This window comes from Lycorma delicatula, chromosome 3, assembly GCF_047948215.1.
Source record: "Lycorma delicatula isolate Av1 chromosome 3, ASM4794821v1, whole genome shotgun sequence".
NCBI classification, from domain to species: Eukaryota; Metazoa; Arthropoda; class Insecta; order Hemiptera; family Fulgoridae; genus Lycorma; species Lycorma delicatula.
The window spans coordinates 62,991,962-63,005,608 of NC_134457.1; the positions used below are offsets into that span (position 1 = coordinate 62,991,962).

Here is a 13,647-nt window from a genome sequence, read left to right on the forward strand (position 1 = left end):
GTATAAACGTTGCAACTTCTTGGTTTTTAAAGATATTCAATTGAAACAAAAACTATGTTAAAAAGCATAAAATGTACAATATTTTTGTCCAGTATACATTTAGGCCTATTTAACTGTAAATAAAGAAAAAATTTGTAAATGTTAATGTTTTCAAACTAAAAACCTTTTTTTTTAAAATTAAAAATGTTAAACATATAAGACTCGCCTTCAACTTTTTTGTGGTTATAGTTTTTAATAGTATATTGCTACCCTAAAAGGTTTCAGGTCGTAGAGTTACATCCTTTTTTTTCAAAGGGTCTTCAAATATTTCAATTTTTCCAAAATCGGGTATTTTCAGATTGAAATATCTCAGAAGGGACACACTTAAAAAATCCGAACTTTCCAGGAAACATTCTTTCATTTGGTTGTAATTAGTGTTAAAAATTTCATCACTGAATCTTTATTAGTCTTTTAGTTATAACTTTTTTTTAAAATATAGATAAAATAAGCGCTATTAAATGCAGATATGTCATTGTTTGTTTTTTTTTTGTCTTCAGTCATTTGACTGGTTTAATGCAGCTCTCCAAGATTCCCTATCTAGTGCTAGTCGTTTCATTTCAGTTTATCCTCTACATCCTACATCCCTAACAATTTGTTTTACATATTCCAAACGTGGCCTGCCTACACAATTTTTCCCTTCTACCTGTCCTTCGAATATTAAAGCGACTATTCCAGGATGCCTTAGTATGTGGCCTATAAGTCTCTTCTTTTAACTATATTTTTCCAAATGCTTCTTTCTTCTTCTATTTGCCGCAATACCTCTTCATTTGTCACTTTATCCACCCATCTGATTTTTAACATTCTCCTATAGCACCACATTTCAAAAGCTTCTAACCTTTTCTTCTCAGATACTCCGATTGTCCAAGTTTCACTTCCATATAAAGCGACACTCCAAACATACACTTTCAAAAATCTTTTCCTGACATTTAAATTAATTTTTGATGTAAATAAATTATATTTCTTACTGAAGGCTCGTTTAGCTTGTGCTATTCGGCATTTTATATCGCTCCTGCTTCGTCCATCTTTAGTAATTCTACTTCCCAAATAACAAAATTCTTCTACCTCCATAATCTTTTCTTCTCCTATTTTCATATTCAGTGGTCCATCTTTGTTATTACTACTACATTTCATTACTTTTGTTTTGTTCTTGTTTATTTTCATGCGATAGTTCTTGCGTAGGACTTCATCTATGCCGTTCATTGTTTCTTCTAAATCCTTTTTACTCTCGGCTAGAATTACTATATCATCAGCAAATCGTAGCATCTTTATCTTTTCACCTTGTACTGTTACTCCGAATCTAAATTGTTCTTTAACATCATTAACTGCTAGTTCCATGTAAAGATTAAAAAGTAACGGAGACAGCGAACACCCTTGTCGGACTCCCTTTCTTATTACGGCTTCTTTCTTATGTTCTTCAATTGTTACTGTTGCTGTTTGGTTCCTGTACATGTTAGCAATTGTTCTTCTATCTCTGTATTTTAACCCTAATTTTTTTTAAATGCTGAACATTTTATTCCAGTCTACGTTATCTAGGCCTTTTTCTAGGTCTATAAACGACAAGTATGTTGGTTTGTTTTTCTTTAATCTTCCTTCTACTATTAATCTGAGGCCTAAAATTTCTTCCCTTGTCCCTATACTTTTACTGAAACCAAATTGGTCTTCTCCTAACACTTCCTCCACTCTCCTCTCAATTCTTCTGTATAGAATTCTAGTTAAGATTTTTGATGCATGACTAGTTAAACTAATTGTTCTGTATTCTTCACATTTATCTGCCCCTGCTTTCTTTGGTATCATGACTATAACACTTTACTTGAAGTCTGACGGAAATTCCCCTTTTTTTAAATATTACACACCAGTTTGTATAATCTATCAATCGCTTCCTCACCTGCACTGCGCAGTAATTCTACAGGTACTCTGTCTATTCCAGGAGCCTTTCTGCCCTTTAAATCTTTTAATGCTCTCTTAAATTCAGATCTCAGTATTGTTTCTCCCATTTCATCCTCCTCAACTTCCTCTTCTTCCTCCATAACACCATTTTCTAATTCATTTCCTCCGTATAACTTTTCAATATATTCCACCCATATATCGACTTTACCTTTCGTATTATATATTGGTGTACCATCTTTGTTTAATACATTATTAGATTTTAATTTATGTACCCCAAAATTTTCCTTAACTTTCCTGTATGCTCCGTCTATTTTACCAATGTTCATTTCTCTTTCCACTTCTGAACACTTTTCTTTAATCCACTCTTCTTTCGCCAGTTTGCACTTCCTGTTTATAGCATTTCTTAATTGTCGATAGTTCCTTTTACTTTCTTCATCACTAGCATTCTTATATTTTCTACGTTCATCCATCAGCTGCAATATATCGTCTGAAACCCAAGGTTTTCTACCAGTTCTCTTTATTCCGCCTAAGTTTGCTTCTGCTGATTTAAGAATTTCCTTTTTAACATTCTCCCATTCTTCTTTTACATTTTCTACCTTATCTTTTTTACTCAGACCTCTTGCGATGTCCTCCTCAAAAATCTTCTTTACCTCCTCTTCCTCAAGCTTCTCTAAATTCCACCGATTCATCTGACACCTTTTCTTCAGGTTTTTAAACCCCAATCTACATTTCATTGTCACCAAATTATGGTCGCTATCAATGTCTACTCCAGGGTAAGTTTTGCAGTCAACGAGTTGATTTCTAAATCTTTGCTTAACCATGATATAATAATCTATCTGATACCTTGCAGTATTGCCTGGCTTTTTCCAAGTGTATATTCTTCTATTTTGATTTTTAAATTGGGTGTTGGCAATTACTAAATTATACTTCGTGTAAAACTCTATAAGTCGGTCCCCTCTTTCATTCCTTTTGCCCAGCCCATATTCACCCACTATATTTCCTTCCTTGCCTTTTCCAATGCTTGCATTCCAATCTCCAACTATTATTAAATTTTCATCTCCTCTTACATGTTTAATTGCTTCATCAATCTCTTCGTATATACACTCTACCTCATCATCATCATCATGGGCGCTTGTAGGCATATAGATGTTAACAATCGTTGTCGGTTTAGGTTTTGATTTTATCCTTATTACAATGACTCTATCGCTATGCGTTTTGAAATATTCTACTCTCTTCCCTATCTTCTTGTTCATTATGAAACCTACTCCTGCCTGCCCATTATTTGAAGCTGGGTTAATTATTCTATAATCATCTGACCAAAAGTCGCCTTCCTCTTCCCCAACGAACCTCACTAATTCCTACTACATCCACATTTATCCTATCCATTTCCCTTTTTAAATTTTCTAGCCTACCAACCTTTTTTAAACTTCTAACATTCCATGCTCCAACTCGTAGAATGTTATTTTTTAATTTTCTGGTGACCCCTTCCAAAAGTCCCCTGTCCAAAAGTTGCCTTCCTCTTCCCACCGAACCTCACTAATTCCTACTATATCCACCTTTACCCTATCCATTTCCCTTTTTAAATTTTCTACCCTACCAACATTGCTTGTAGTAAAATATAATACTTTTTATATATATTTTCCTTTATGTACCAGGTGGTTTTTTATGTACACATCATCACAATCATTACATTTGATTTTATAAATTCCACAAAGTTCATGTTTGTTAATAACTCTGTATTTTGTAAAATATATTTTTTTTTGATCATCTGGTATATATGAAACTACATCCATTTTTATGAAATATGTTATTGTAGTATTGTTGTGTTATGATGTTTAAAAGTAATATATTTATTATGTGAAATATGTTTATATTTTCTATTGTTATCATTATTATTTTTTTTGATTATAATTTTGTTTTTTTTTTCTTATTATAATTTTATTATTTAAATATTTTTTAATTAATTTATGAATCTATTATTATATTCATTTATATTTGTAACATCATTTTTCTTTATTCATTTTAACATTATTATTATTATTATTAGTATACGTATATGCTGTGTAGATCATATTTCTAAGTTTCTATTTTGTTACAGTATACAAACTATTAATTTAAAAAAGATAGTTTATCATAAAATTAGGTGTATTTATCAGTTAAAACTTAATTGTTAGAAAAAATAAATTTTTCCATGCCTGTCTGAGAAAGGGTTACCATTTTTACTTTACATGAGTGCCTTAGTTGCCAACTTTTCTTTGAAGTTTTTTACTTCTTGTGTAATACTTATTGCCTACTTTCAGCTGTGAAGAAAAAGTACATGGGAAACTAGATAAATATATTAATATAAATATAATATAAACTTAATAAATATATTTAAAAATTTTTTGTTTAAATTGTAGATTATATTTATTGTGTATTGAACTTCAAGATTAATGGTACTATTTTTGAAGGATAAGAAAAGTTTCTTTTAAGTTTTTTAACATAAAGTTGATTGATAATTTTTATTGTGGTTTTTAGTTTAAATAAATATTATTACCAGAATTAATTGTTTTGATAATTTTACAACTGACTTGGTCATTCAAGAAAGGGCTCTATGACAATTTCTGTACAAATTGCATTTTTTTATGTATGTGTTTCTATAGGGTAGATACATATTCTATAAAGAAATCCCATAAGTACAGTGGAAGATATTGCATTTAATTTGAATATTGCATTCATTTCAGAAGTGAGTCCACTTCAGGAGATGAGGCCCTTCTATAATGAATGGCATCTGGTGGTTAGCAGTTGAAGAATTAAAAACTATTCACGCATGAGAAGTCCCCAGTAGATTACGAGAAAATTTATGTAAACTAAATTCATGATCATATTTCTGAACCTGTGAAATGCAGTCATTATTCCTCATGAGAATATCATTATTTAACCCTTTGCAGGCGACGATGTTTTATAGCCGTGGGAGGAAGACATTTTCAAAAAAAAAGTTCATGCAAAAACTGTTTAAAGTAACTTTAAAGATGTATTCATGCATAAAAACAACATACACCTTGTGTTTTTTTCTGAATTTTGCCACTAATCTGGTTAAGGAATACTGTTTAATTATCTCTTGAGAATTAGCTTATGCAAAAATGGCATAGTCCACTGAGTGCACTAGAATTTGCAGACTATAGATGATGATTTTGGTTATGTTTTACATTGCGTTTTTTTTGTGTAAAAGATAATTTTGAAGAAGTAGTAAACCTAGGCAGGGAATAGTATAATATGGTTTTATTATAATAATAATATAAATATTTTTATTCATTCCTTCTGAATCTTTGTCTCGAAAATTTTGTTTGAATTCAAATGAAGCAAGCCGAAAATGAAGTTGTGGAAGTGACAGTTTGTAAACAAATTACTTGAAAATTAGTGAAAATCACAAAAAAAAGTAGTGCACGCGTCTTGTTACATACCCACAGTCATTGAACTCATCTGATAACTGAAATAAAATGGTTTCCAATCACATTACATCAGGAATTCCTACCTCAAAATGATTAAGAGAATGTCTGTTGCCATCTCTTGGAATTTATATGTAAATACACGAAGACAAATAGCCGGTTACATTCAGAGACTCTTATATGGCTTTCCGTCTTCCAGTGTAAGTGCGAAGGGTTAAATGCGAGGTTGAATTTAAAAAAAATGTATGAAGTTTTCAAAGAAAAGCACCCTACTAGTCAAGTTAAATAAAAGTTGTATTTGAAATATTTCAATAATAACTTTGAACTTATTTTCAGGCAGCTCCAAATAGACATGTGTTAAGTGTAAAAATGAAAAGCTCTACATTGAGTGAACGTGCCAAACAAATTTCTGCGGCTAAATACATAGTACACAAGCACCGTGCCAAAAGGTTTTTTACTAAAATGAAAAAATAAAGAAGCAAGTAAGAAAGAAGATATTATTATCTCACTCTACTTCGACCTCATGTTTTGCACGATCCCAGTGCAGGTTGTATTTTATCTCTGACAACTATGGGTGTATGTATTTAACATACATAATCTAGATACTGGAAAATCTGTTATATATGTATACCAAGAAGGTGAAGGGAAAAAGGGTGCAACTGGAGAGTTTGCTTTTTCATTATTAATTATATAAAACATTTGTTCTTGATATAGTGACCCGATTCCATCTCTTGGATGGATGGATGTATGGGACAAAACAAAAATCACTGATTAGAATATGCACTTCCTTAGCTGAGACCAAATGATTTGAAAAAAATTATTGTTTCTTCGCTGTCAGAGGCCATTTGTTTAATGCATGTGATGGAGACTTTGGCCTCATAAAAAGATTTATTTGAAAATGTAACTGAATATATTCTATAATGGAAAACATTTAGATTATTGTTAATGCTGCAAAAAACAATAGTTTTATTGTAAAACTTATATTCACCAGGATGTTTTAAATGTTAGCCAGTTGTGGCAAATATTGGCTAACATTTTATAAAAATCCATTTTTCACATGAAACGTAGAGTACCTTGGAATGAGAAAATAACAGTGTTCATGGAATTCGCCTATTATTCCAATCTTCCAGGGACGTTTGTGCATCAAAGTACTTCGGAAATTTTGTCAATTACACCTGTGAGCCTGCCCAACGTATGTGCGTTCATCGAAAAGTACTCATCAATGAGAAAAAAAAAGTACAAAATTTGTCAAAAATGCTGTGATATTCCACAACATCATCAACATTTTTACAAAAACATACTTGCATGACCAACAAAGACAGAAAAAAAATTAAATTAAATTTTTTCAGCAGAATTATCTTTTTCTTTAATTTTGTTATATGCACACTGTTTAATTAAACAATACTTGGCCTGCATAGTTTTTAATAATAAATTATGGTTCCTCAATTATTTCTGTGTTACTTTATAGAGCATTATTTGCCATTTTTCTTTTTGCTTAACCATTTATTTCAGAACGGGCCCAATTCCATTATTTTAAATTATCATAAGTACTATAAATTTAATATTTAAAATGTTTAAGTTACACAAGAACTCTGTAACTGCAGCATTAAACATAAGTATAAATTACTAATTTCTTTATAAAAGAAATTTCTTTTTTTTTTGAAAAGAAAAGAAAGAAATTCTCCTTTTTCATAAAGTAAAAAATACATTTCTCCTGAAAAATTAGAAATGATGCCAACAGGCCTTTTCTTAAATGACCGATTCAGTTGTATAGTATGCAGGCATAGAAGAAATAAGAATGACGAGATATAGTTAAATAATTAAATGCTTGTTATTACAGATACCAGCTGTACAGAATAAGTATGGTATCATATAAAACTAGCAGGCATGTTTCTGCATGGCATTTTATTCAACTTGCATTTATCTGTCCCTCATTTTACACAATGTGAGTTAAAAAAAAATTATATTTATTGTTACTATAGTTCTGTTATTTGTAGTATGTCAGTATACAAACACACATACACTTGTACAACATTCTTATAAACTGTAGGCAAGTATATTAATTTGAATGTTGTGCTATTATATTAATTAATTAATTAATGTACAATTATATTCTCCAGATTTACATTCTAGATTTTGTTATGGGTTTACATATTTATGCAAATTTGCCAAAGAATACAATATGCTATCTAAAGATTTCTGAAATTTGAATGTGGTGCATGTACCAGTTAAATTACTCCTGTATGGTAATAGATAGTGGTGCAAGCTGTATAAGCTGTACAAGCTGTGGTGTAAGCCACAGCGGTTTAAGCTGTATGTTTATATTCTTGCATATCAGTGGCCAAGGTGTAGTTGTGCTAGCTATGTGGATGTGTGTTTTTGTCTTTTGTGGCTATAATTGTGTATTTGTATTGTCATTCTTTGATGAATGAAAATTAATGATATTAAAGAAAAATGAATTTTTCACTTCCAATTTTACTTCCAGCATCATTACTGGTGATGGATGGTTTATGGCCAAAACTTTGAGCAGCTATTACAGTGTTAGGATCAAATGTCACCACAGCCAAAGATAAAAAGACAGGTGCGAGGAAACATCAAAGCCGTGTTAATTTGTTTTTTCTTTTTGATTGCATCCTTTATAGAGAGTTTCTTCTATGAAACTGTGAATGGAAAATTGTGCTATAGAGTGGCCCAGATGGTATCTTATGCAAATGCCTACAAATCTTTGTTCTTGCATTGTGAGTGTATGCTTGTCTGCTTGTGTATAAATTTTTGGCATTACTAACATGACAGTTATCCCATACTCTTCCTACTCACCAATTTTGATGATCTCTTTTGATGACCTCTTTTTGATGATGAAATAGAAGTTTTAAGGGATAACTTCTTAAATCATTCAAAAGATCCAGCCCAAATTTGTAAGAACGCCCTGACAAGAGATGACATTTTATATTTGTTTAACTGTTGTTGGTAGGTGAAGAAAAATTGTGTGCCTTTGCTATCATTATTTAGATGATATATATTTTATTTGCTACTAACTCGTGAAGCATGGGCATACTGTGAATTAGTCCCATGCTGGCATCTCCCACTTCCTTCATTTAACACAGAGAATATTTTTTGCAATTTTAAACTTTTACTGCATGAGATACTTTTAAAATGTTACTTTATATGACTTTTCATTAAATTATGTTGTAAACAAGATTGGATATTTCAGAATATTTTTCTTTGTTATTTGTTATAACAAAATTGAAGTTAAACTGTTGTTTATTATCTAATATTAGGCGTGCTTAAGATGCATCTTACAAATCTGGGTTGCCCTGAATTTGATCTCATTCCTTGAATTTCCTTTAACCAGCAGCAGCCCATCATCCACGTACATGATGATGCACATCCACTAGGTAACCTCAACTTCATCAAAGAATCGAATTCAACAACTCAGAGCAGGGGTTCTAAAACACTGCTCTGCAGACAACCTTTAGATAGAATTTTCCCTATTTCTGGAAAGCCATCTCAGAGAAAAACATCTCGATTGCTGAAAAAACTGTATAACACATTTTAAATTCAGCATTTTTTCTTTTGTATTGGTTTATATTAGTACTTCAATACTTTTGATTTTCCAGAAATTACAAATTACAAAAAAATTTTGCTTGAAAGATTAACTTATCGGAAATTATACATGCATTGAGTGTTAGCTTACTTATGGAAAATCACAAAAATTAACTGATGGGTAGTGCATTGAAATTTTTTACTTAATAATGCTCAGAGATAATGCTCAGAGTATAATCACTAGGAATGAGACATGGAGTTGCACATATCCTGAAATGAATCATGTATGGAATGGTGACACACTGTTGCTCAGAAAGAAAAATGCAAGCTGATGTTTCTACTTGGAAGATCATGTACTTAGTGTTTTGGGATAAAAAAGGAGTTTTGTTGCTAACTTCTTTCCTCAACAACTTCTTTGTCCTTTAGAATTTATTTTCTGGATAATTTCTTATATAATTCCCAAAAGTTTATGGATGCAGGTGATTCCATTTAATTTAATCATAGATATTGCTGGCAAACAGTTCATTTTGTCACTGCCCTGTGCTGATTTGTTTCTTAGAAGGAAGAAATTATTGTTTACAATAATCAGGCCATCTGCTATAATTATTAAAAGTCACAAAATCATAATTATTTATTGACATAAATTATAAGAATAAAATCTTATATGTTATTTACACAAGGTTTCTCTGTGGTGATTTTGTTAGAAAGGAAGATCTTACAATTTCTTGTATTGCAATGTGAATGGAGTAGAATGGAAGGTGGGAGGATACATGAAGATAGAGATAAATCATCTCCAATCTGTTTTTTTACTGCTGTGTATTTTAATAACACTGTATAGTAGTTACAGTACCAATCAATTGTGTTTCAAAGTTAAACTTAAAGATTATCTTATTAAATAGAAAATTTGTTGGTGATGAATGTTTGAGCTGGTGTACTTATTGCCTCAGATTTATTTTTCTGTGCATTTGTTATTGGTTGAGTTCTAATGTAATCACATTGGCATCCACTACATTTGTTTTCTTTCTTCTGAAATATTAAACGATACCAATATTTATGCACAGTTAATACATTTAAACTACCTATACTGTTGCTTTTCCTTATTTTGGCCCTTCTCGTCTTTGGGTAGATAACATGGATTTTGTATTAGCTGCTGTATTTTATCCAATCGCACCACTTTGGCAGCTGTTCGATTGGAAATATAACATTTTTTTGGGATTTTATATTTATACCACATTTTAGATTGCACTAATGAAGGTTAGATTTTGTGTTCATTTGCTTTTGCTCACTTATTTACATACTGAAATTAATGTTAAGGTGATAGTAATTAAAAATAAAATTTTCTTTTTTATGTTTTTTTCTGTTGCAGGACATTTCTTCATTAAGCAGTCATCTAATAATTGATTAGTTTGGATATCAAGTAAGATCATTTTTTTTTAAATTTTGTTTCAAATCTATTTTTGTTGCACATATATTTTATTTAATCTCTAGTTGTACATTTTTGAGTGCTGTCTGTAATTAAATTTTTGGTGAGTAATCTGTAATTAAATTTCTTTTCTGCAACAGATATGTTGATAGAAGTTTGACTTCAACATAATGTGAAAATTCTTAATATTACTGTTTTGATGAAGAAGATGAAGTTACACACAGAAATCCTTATTTATATAATTTATAATGCTGGATAAAAGCTATATTTCTGTATTCCTTTTTGTAAATCAATATTGGCTTCCAACAAATTCAGAATATTTAAAAAAAAAAAATAATTTCTCTAGTGCCTTTTTGGGGGATAAGGAATCAAGAATCGTAGAAGCAAGAATGTAGAATTCTATTATTTACAGGATATCCAAAATGTTTTCCTAGGTACTAATTTTTTCCTGAGTATTCACCTTTCTCTTTTATCAGGTTCTTGTATTTCTCCTTTCTTATTGAGGGTTAGAGACTGAAGATTTATTCTGCACAGGATCTGCCCTTTCTGAATCCTCTTTGATATTCTGTTAGATGGTCTACTTGTTCGTCAATTCTGTTTAATAGGGCTTAAGATTGGATTTTGTAGATTACAGGGAGAAGTGATATACCTCTATTGTTGGTATTTGTTTGATTTCCTTTCTTGTGCAGTGGGTGGATGAGTGCAGTCCAGTTTTAATTGTATCTTCATCTTCCATATCTCCTAGGAGATCTGGTTTATTTTCTTTATAGTGGGTTTTTCTCCATATTTTAGTATTTCTGCATGATACCATCTTCTGGTGCTTCGTTGTTTTTTAGTTTTTTTTTTATGAATTGGATCTTTTCTTCTGTGGGTGGATCTGATTCCGCATTGGGGTTCTTTGTTTTGAATTGTAAATTGTTGCTTGGGTTTGTCACAGTTGACTAGTGTCTGGTAATAGTTCACTAATATTTGGCAGTTTTCCTTGTTTTTGAGTGCCAGTTTTCTATATCTTTTCCTAAAGCATAAGCTTACTGGCTGGCATCCTTGTTGTTCTTCTTTGGAGGTCTTGTAGAAGTCCGTCCCCTAATGTTATGCATGTTGCAGGCCCAAATATTTTCTCAGTTTTCCCAGTTGTGTCTTGTTGTATTTCCTCTTAGTATATATTATTGTTTTCATTGTTTCTTTCCCAAATTTGTTCCATTTTTCTTCTGTTTTGTTGGAGTACCAGAGTTTCCACGCTTCTGCCCTTTTCTTCAACACCTTTCTGCATTCTCCATTCCACCATCTGTGTCTTGTTTCCTTTTTGTTTCTGCTATTCCTTTCTGTTGCCTTTGTAAGGGTTTCTTTAATTTTTTTCCAATCTTTGCCTAAATGTTATTTGCTTAGACGTTCCAAATAATTTTCTTGATTATATTCTAATGTTTTCGTGTGGGTTTTCTTGGCATTCTTGGTGTAAATATATTTGGTGTAAGTATTTGGTTGGAATTAAACTACTATTTTCTAAAGGTAGTAATCTAAATCCATGTTGATTCCTCTTTTTGTTTTGGTATTTAGAATTTCCTTTGATTTCTAGTTGTTATCGGTACAGGGTAAATTCTGAAATTCTCCAATTAGAGTTTGGAAGGATTTACGTTTTCTTCTGTTTTGTTTTGTTCTGTTTTGTAACATTCTGGAGAAGGAAATAAGTTATACTCCATTTCTATTTATTCTCTTGTGGGCAGGGTGTTCTCCCACAGTTTTTCTGTTTCTTTGTATTGTTGATTTGGGTATTGAAATCACCAGCTAGTATTTGGAGATGTTGGAGGACTTTTTCGTTTTTTCCCTAGGATTTTGCAGTTTTCCATATTTTCGGAAAATTTCCTATTCTTTTTATTGGGGTATGTGAGTTTATTATAGTGTAAGCTTTATTTCCCGATTTGAACCATATGGTTGATATTCTTTTTGAGGGTAATGACATGTGCTCTGTTGCTGTCTTTATGGCTGGTTTTTCTTTGTAAATTCTATAATTCCCAGTATCCATGGGTAGTTTGTTTCTTACAGTGTGAGAATGTTGTTGTTATGTTCGTCTAATACATTAAGTTTGTCTGTATGTATGTATGTATTTGTGTTAAGTGTTCCAAGTAGATGTTTCTTCTTGGGTCCAATTTTTTTTTTAGTAAGCTCTGATACTTAATGTACATATGGTTCCAGGCTTTCCAGAAGATCTTCTGCTTTAGTTCAGTAAGGGTCCTACATCCCTTGCCTATCCAGTAGCGTCATGTGGACGCTCGATTGTCTGGTCACAATTCTTTCTGGAAACTTCTTTCAGAATGGTGTTGTGCTTTTTATATATATTTATATGACAGCTAATCACAAAAAAAAGATATATATATTTTTTTTAAATTCTATTAGTATAAGTACCTAGTACAGAGTATTGAGATGTAACTTGCGTATTAAAAAGTTTAAAATTAAAAATATTAAAATAAACCATGCACATGATGTAATTTTATACATTACATTAGTTGTAATTTTACGTATTAGTAGCATCACGTGGAGGCTTGAACGTTGGGGGCACAACTATTTCTGGAAACTCCTTTCCTCCTTCCGGAATTGTTTATTAGGGACTTACTAATCAACATTAAAAAAAAAAAAACAAATAATTATGTGGAAAATTTTCATAATAAAACAGGAGATTAAACAAGCCTATTAAACTAAAGGTAAGGTTATTAATATTAAATTAGAAAGTCCAAAAAGAATTAGGATTTATAGTTTACATGTACATAATTTGTAATGAAGAAGATAAACACAAAAAAGAATTTAATAAAACTGTTGATAAAAAAATAAATGAAGTGAGGAATGATAATTATAATAAATATAATGAAAAACACAATTTACATCATAAGAATTTTAATGAATGTAATTCTCATAGCAATAATCTATTATAATAATTATCAAAAACAAAATAAAATTACAATTTAAAATATTTTTCTTTTATATTTTTTGATAATAAAGAAAAATTAATAATTACAAAAGCTTTCAAATTTAAGTAATGTTTATAAGTATAATGTAATTAAGAACATACTTATAATTTTATTATTCGCAATTTAGTTATATTTTTGTTTATATTGGTAGTACTGTTGTATTGTGTAGATGTCGCATGCATGGTTTAATTGTTGTCATGTCTGTGCAGATTTGATGCTGCTAGGTTAGTTCCATTATCATTGCCCTGCCGTTATCCATGGCTGCTCTGTTTTCTGTTTGTAGCAAAGAAGTGCAACGTTTAGTGATAATTTTTTGTGGTTGGAAGGTGTATCAGAGGCCAAAATTCATTGAAGACTTTCGGTATAG

The 13,647-nt window shown here is 30.9% G+C and overlaps 1 protein-coding gene across 5 annotated transcripts in view; it reads left to right on the forward strand.

The window, feature by feature from the left end:
* The window catches only part of LOC142321653 (guanylate kinase), a 55,253-nt gene that overhangs the window by 29,173 nt on the left and 12,433 nt on the right, over positions 1–13,647 (forward strand). For 3 of the 5 annotated variants that reach the window (XR_012755693.1, XM_075359918.1, XM_075359917.1), the window contains exon 5: positions 10,264–10,314. Coding sequence is in view for 2 of the 5 variants with exons in the window: in XM_075359918.1 (XP_075216033.1) it covers positions 10,264–10,298 (35 nt within the window). In the remaining 3 variants the exon portion in view is untranslated. Of the gene's footprint in view, positions 1–7,194; positions 7,300–10,263; positions 10,315–13,647 lie in introns of all 5 variants that reach the window. The other 2 variants (XR_012755694.1, XR_012755695.1) reach the window with 1 other exon arrangement.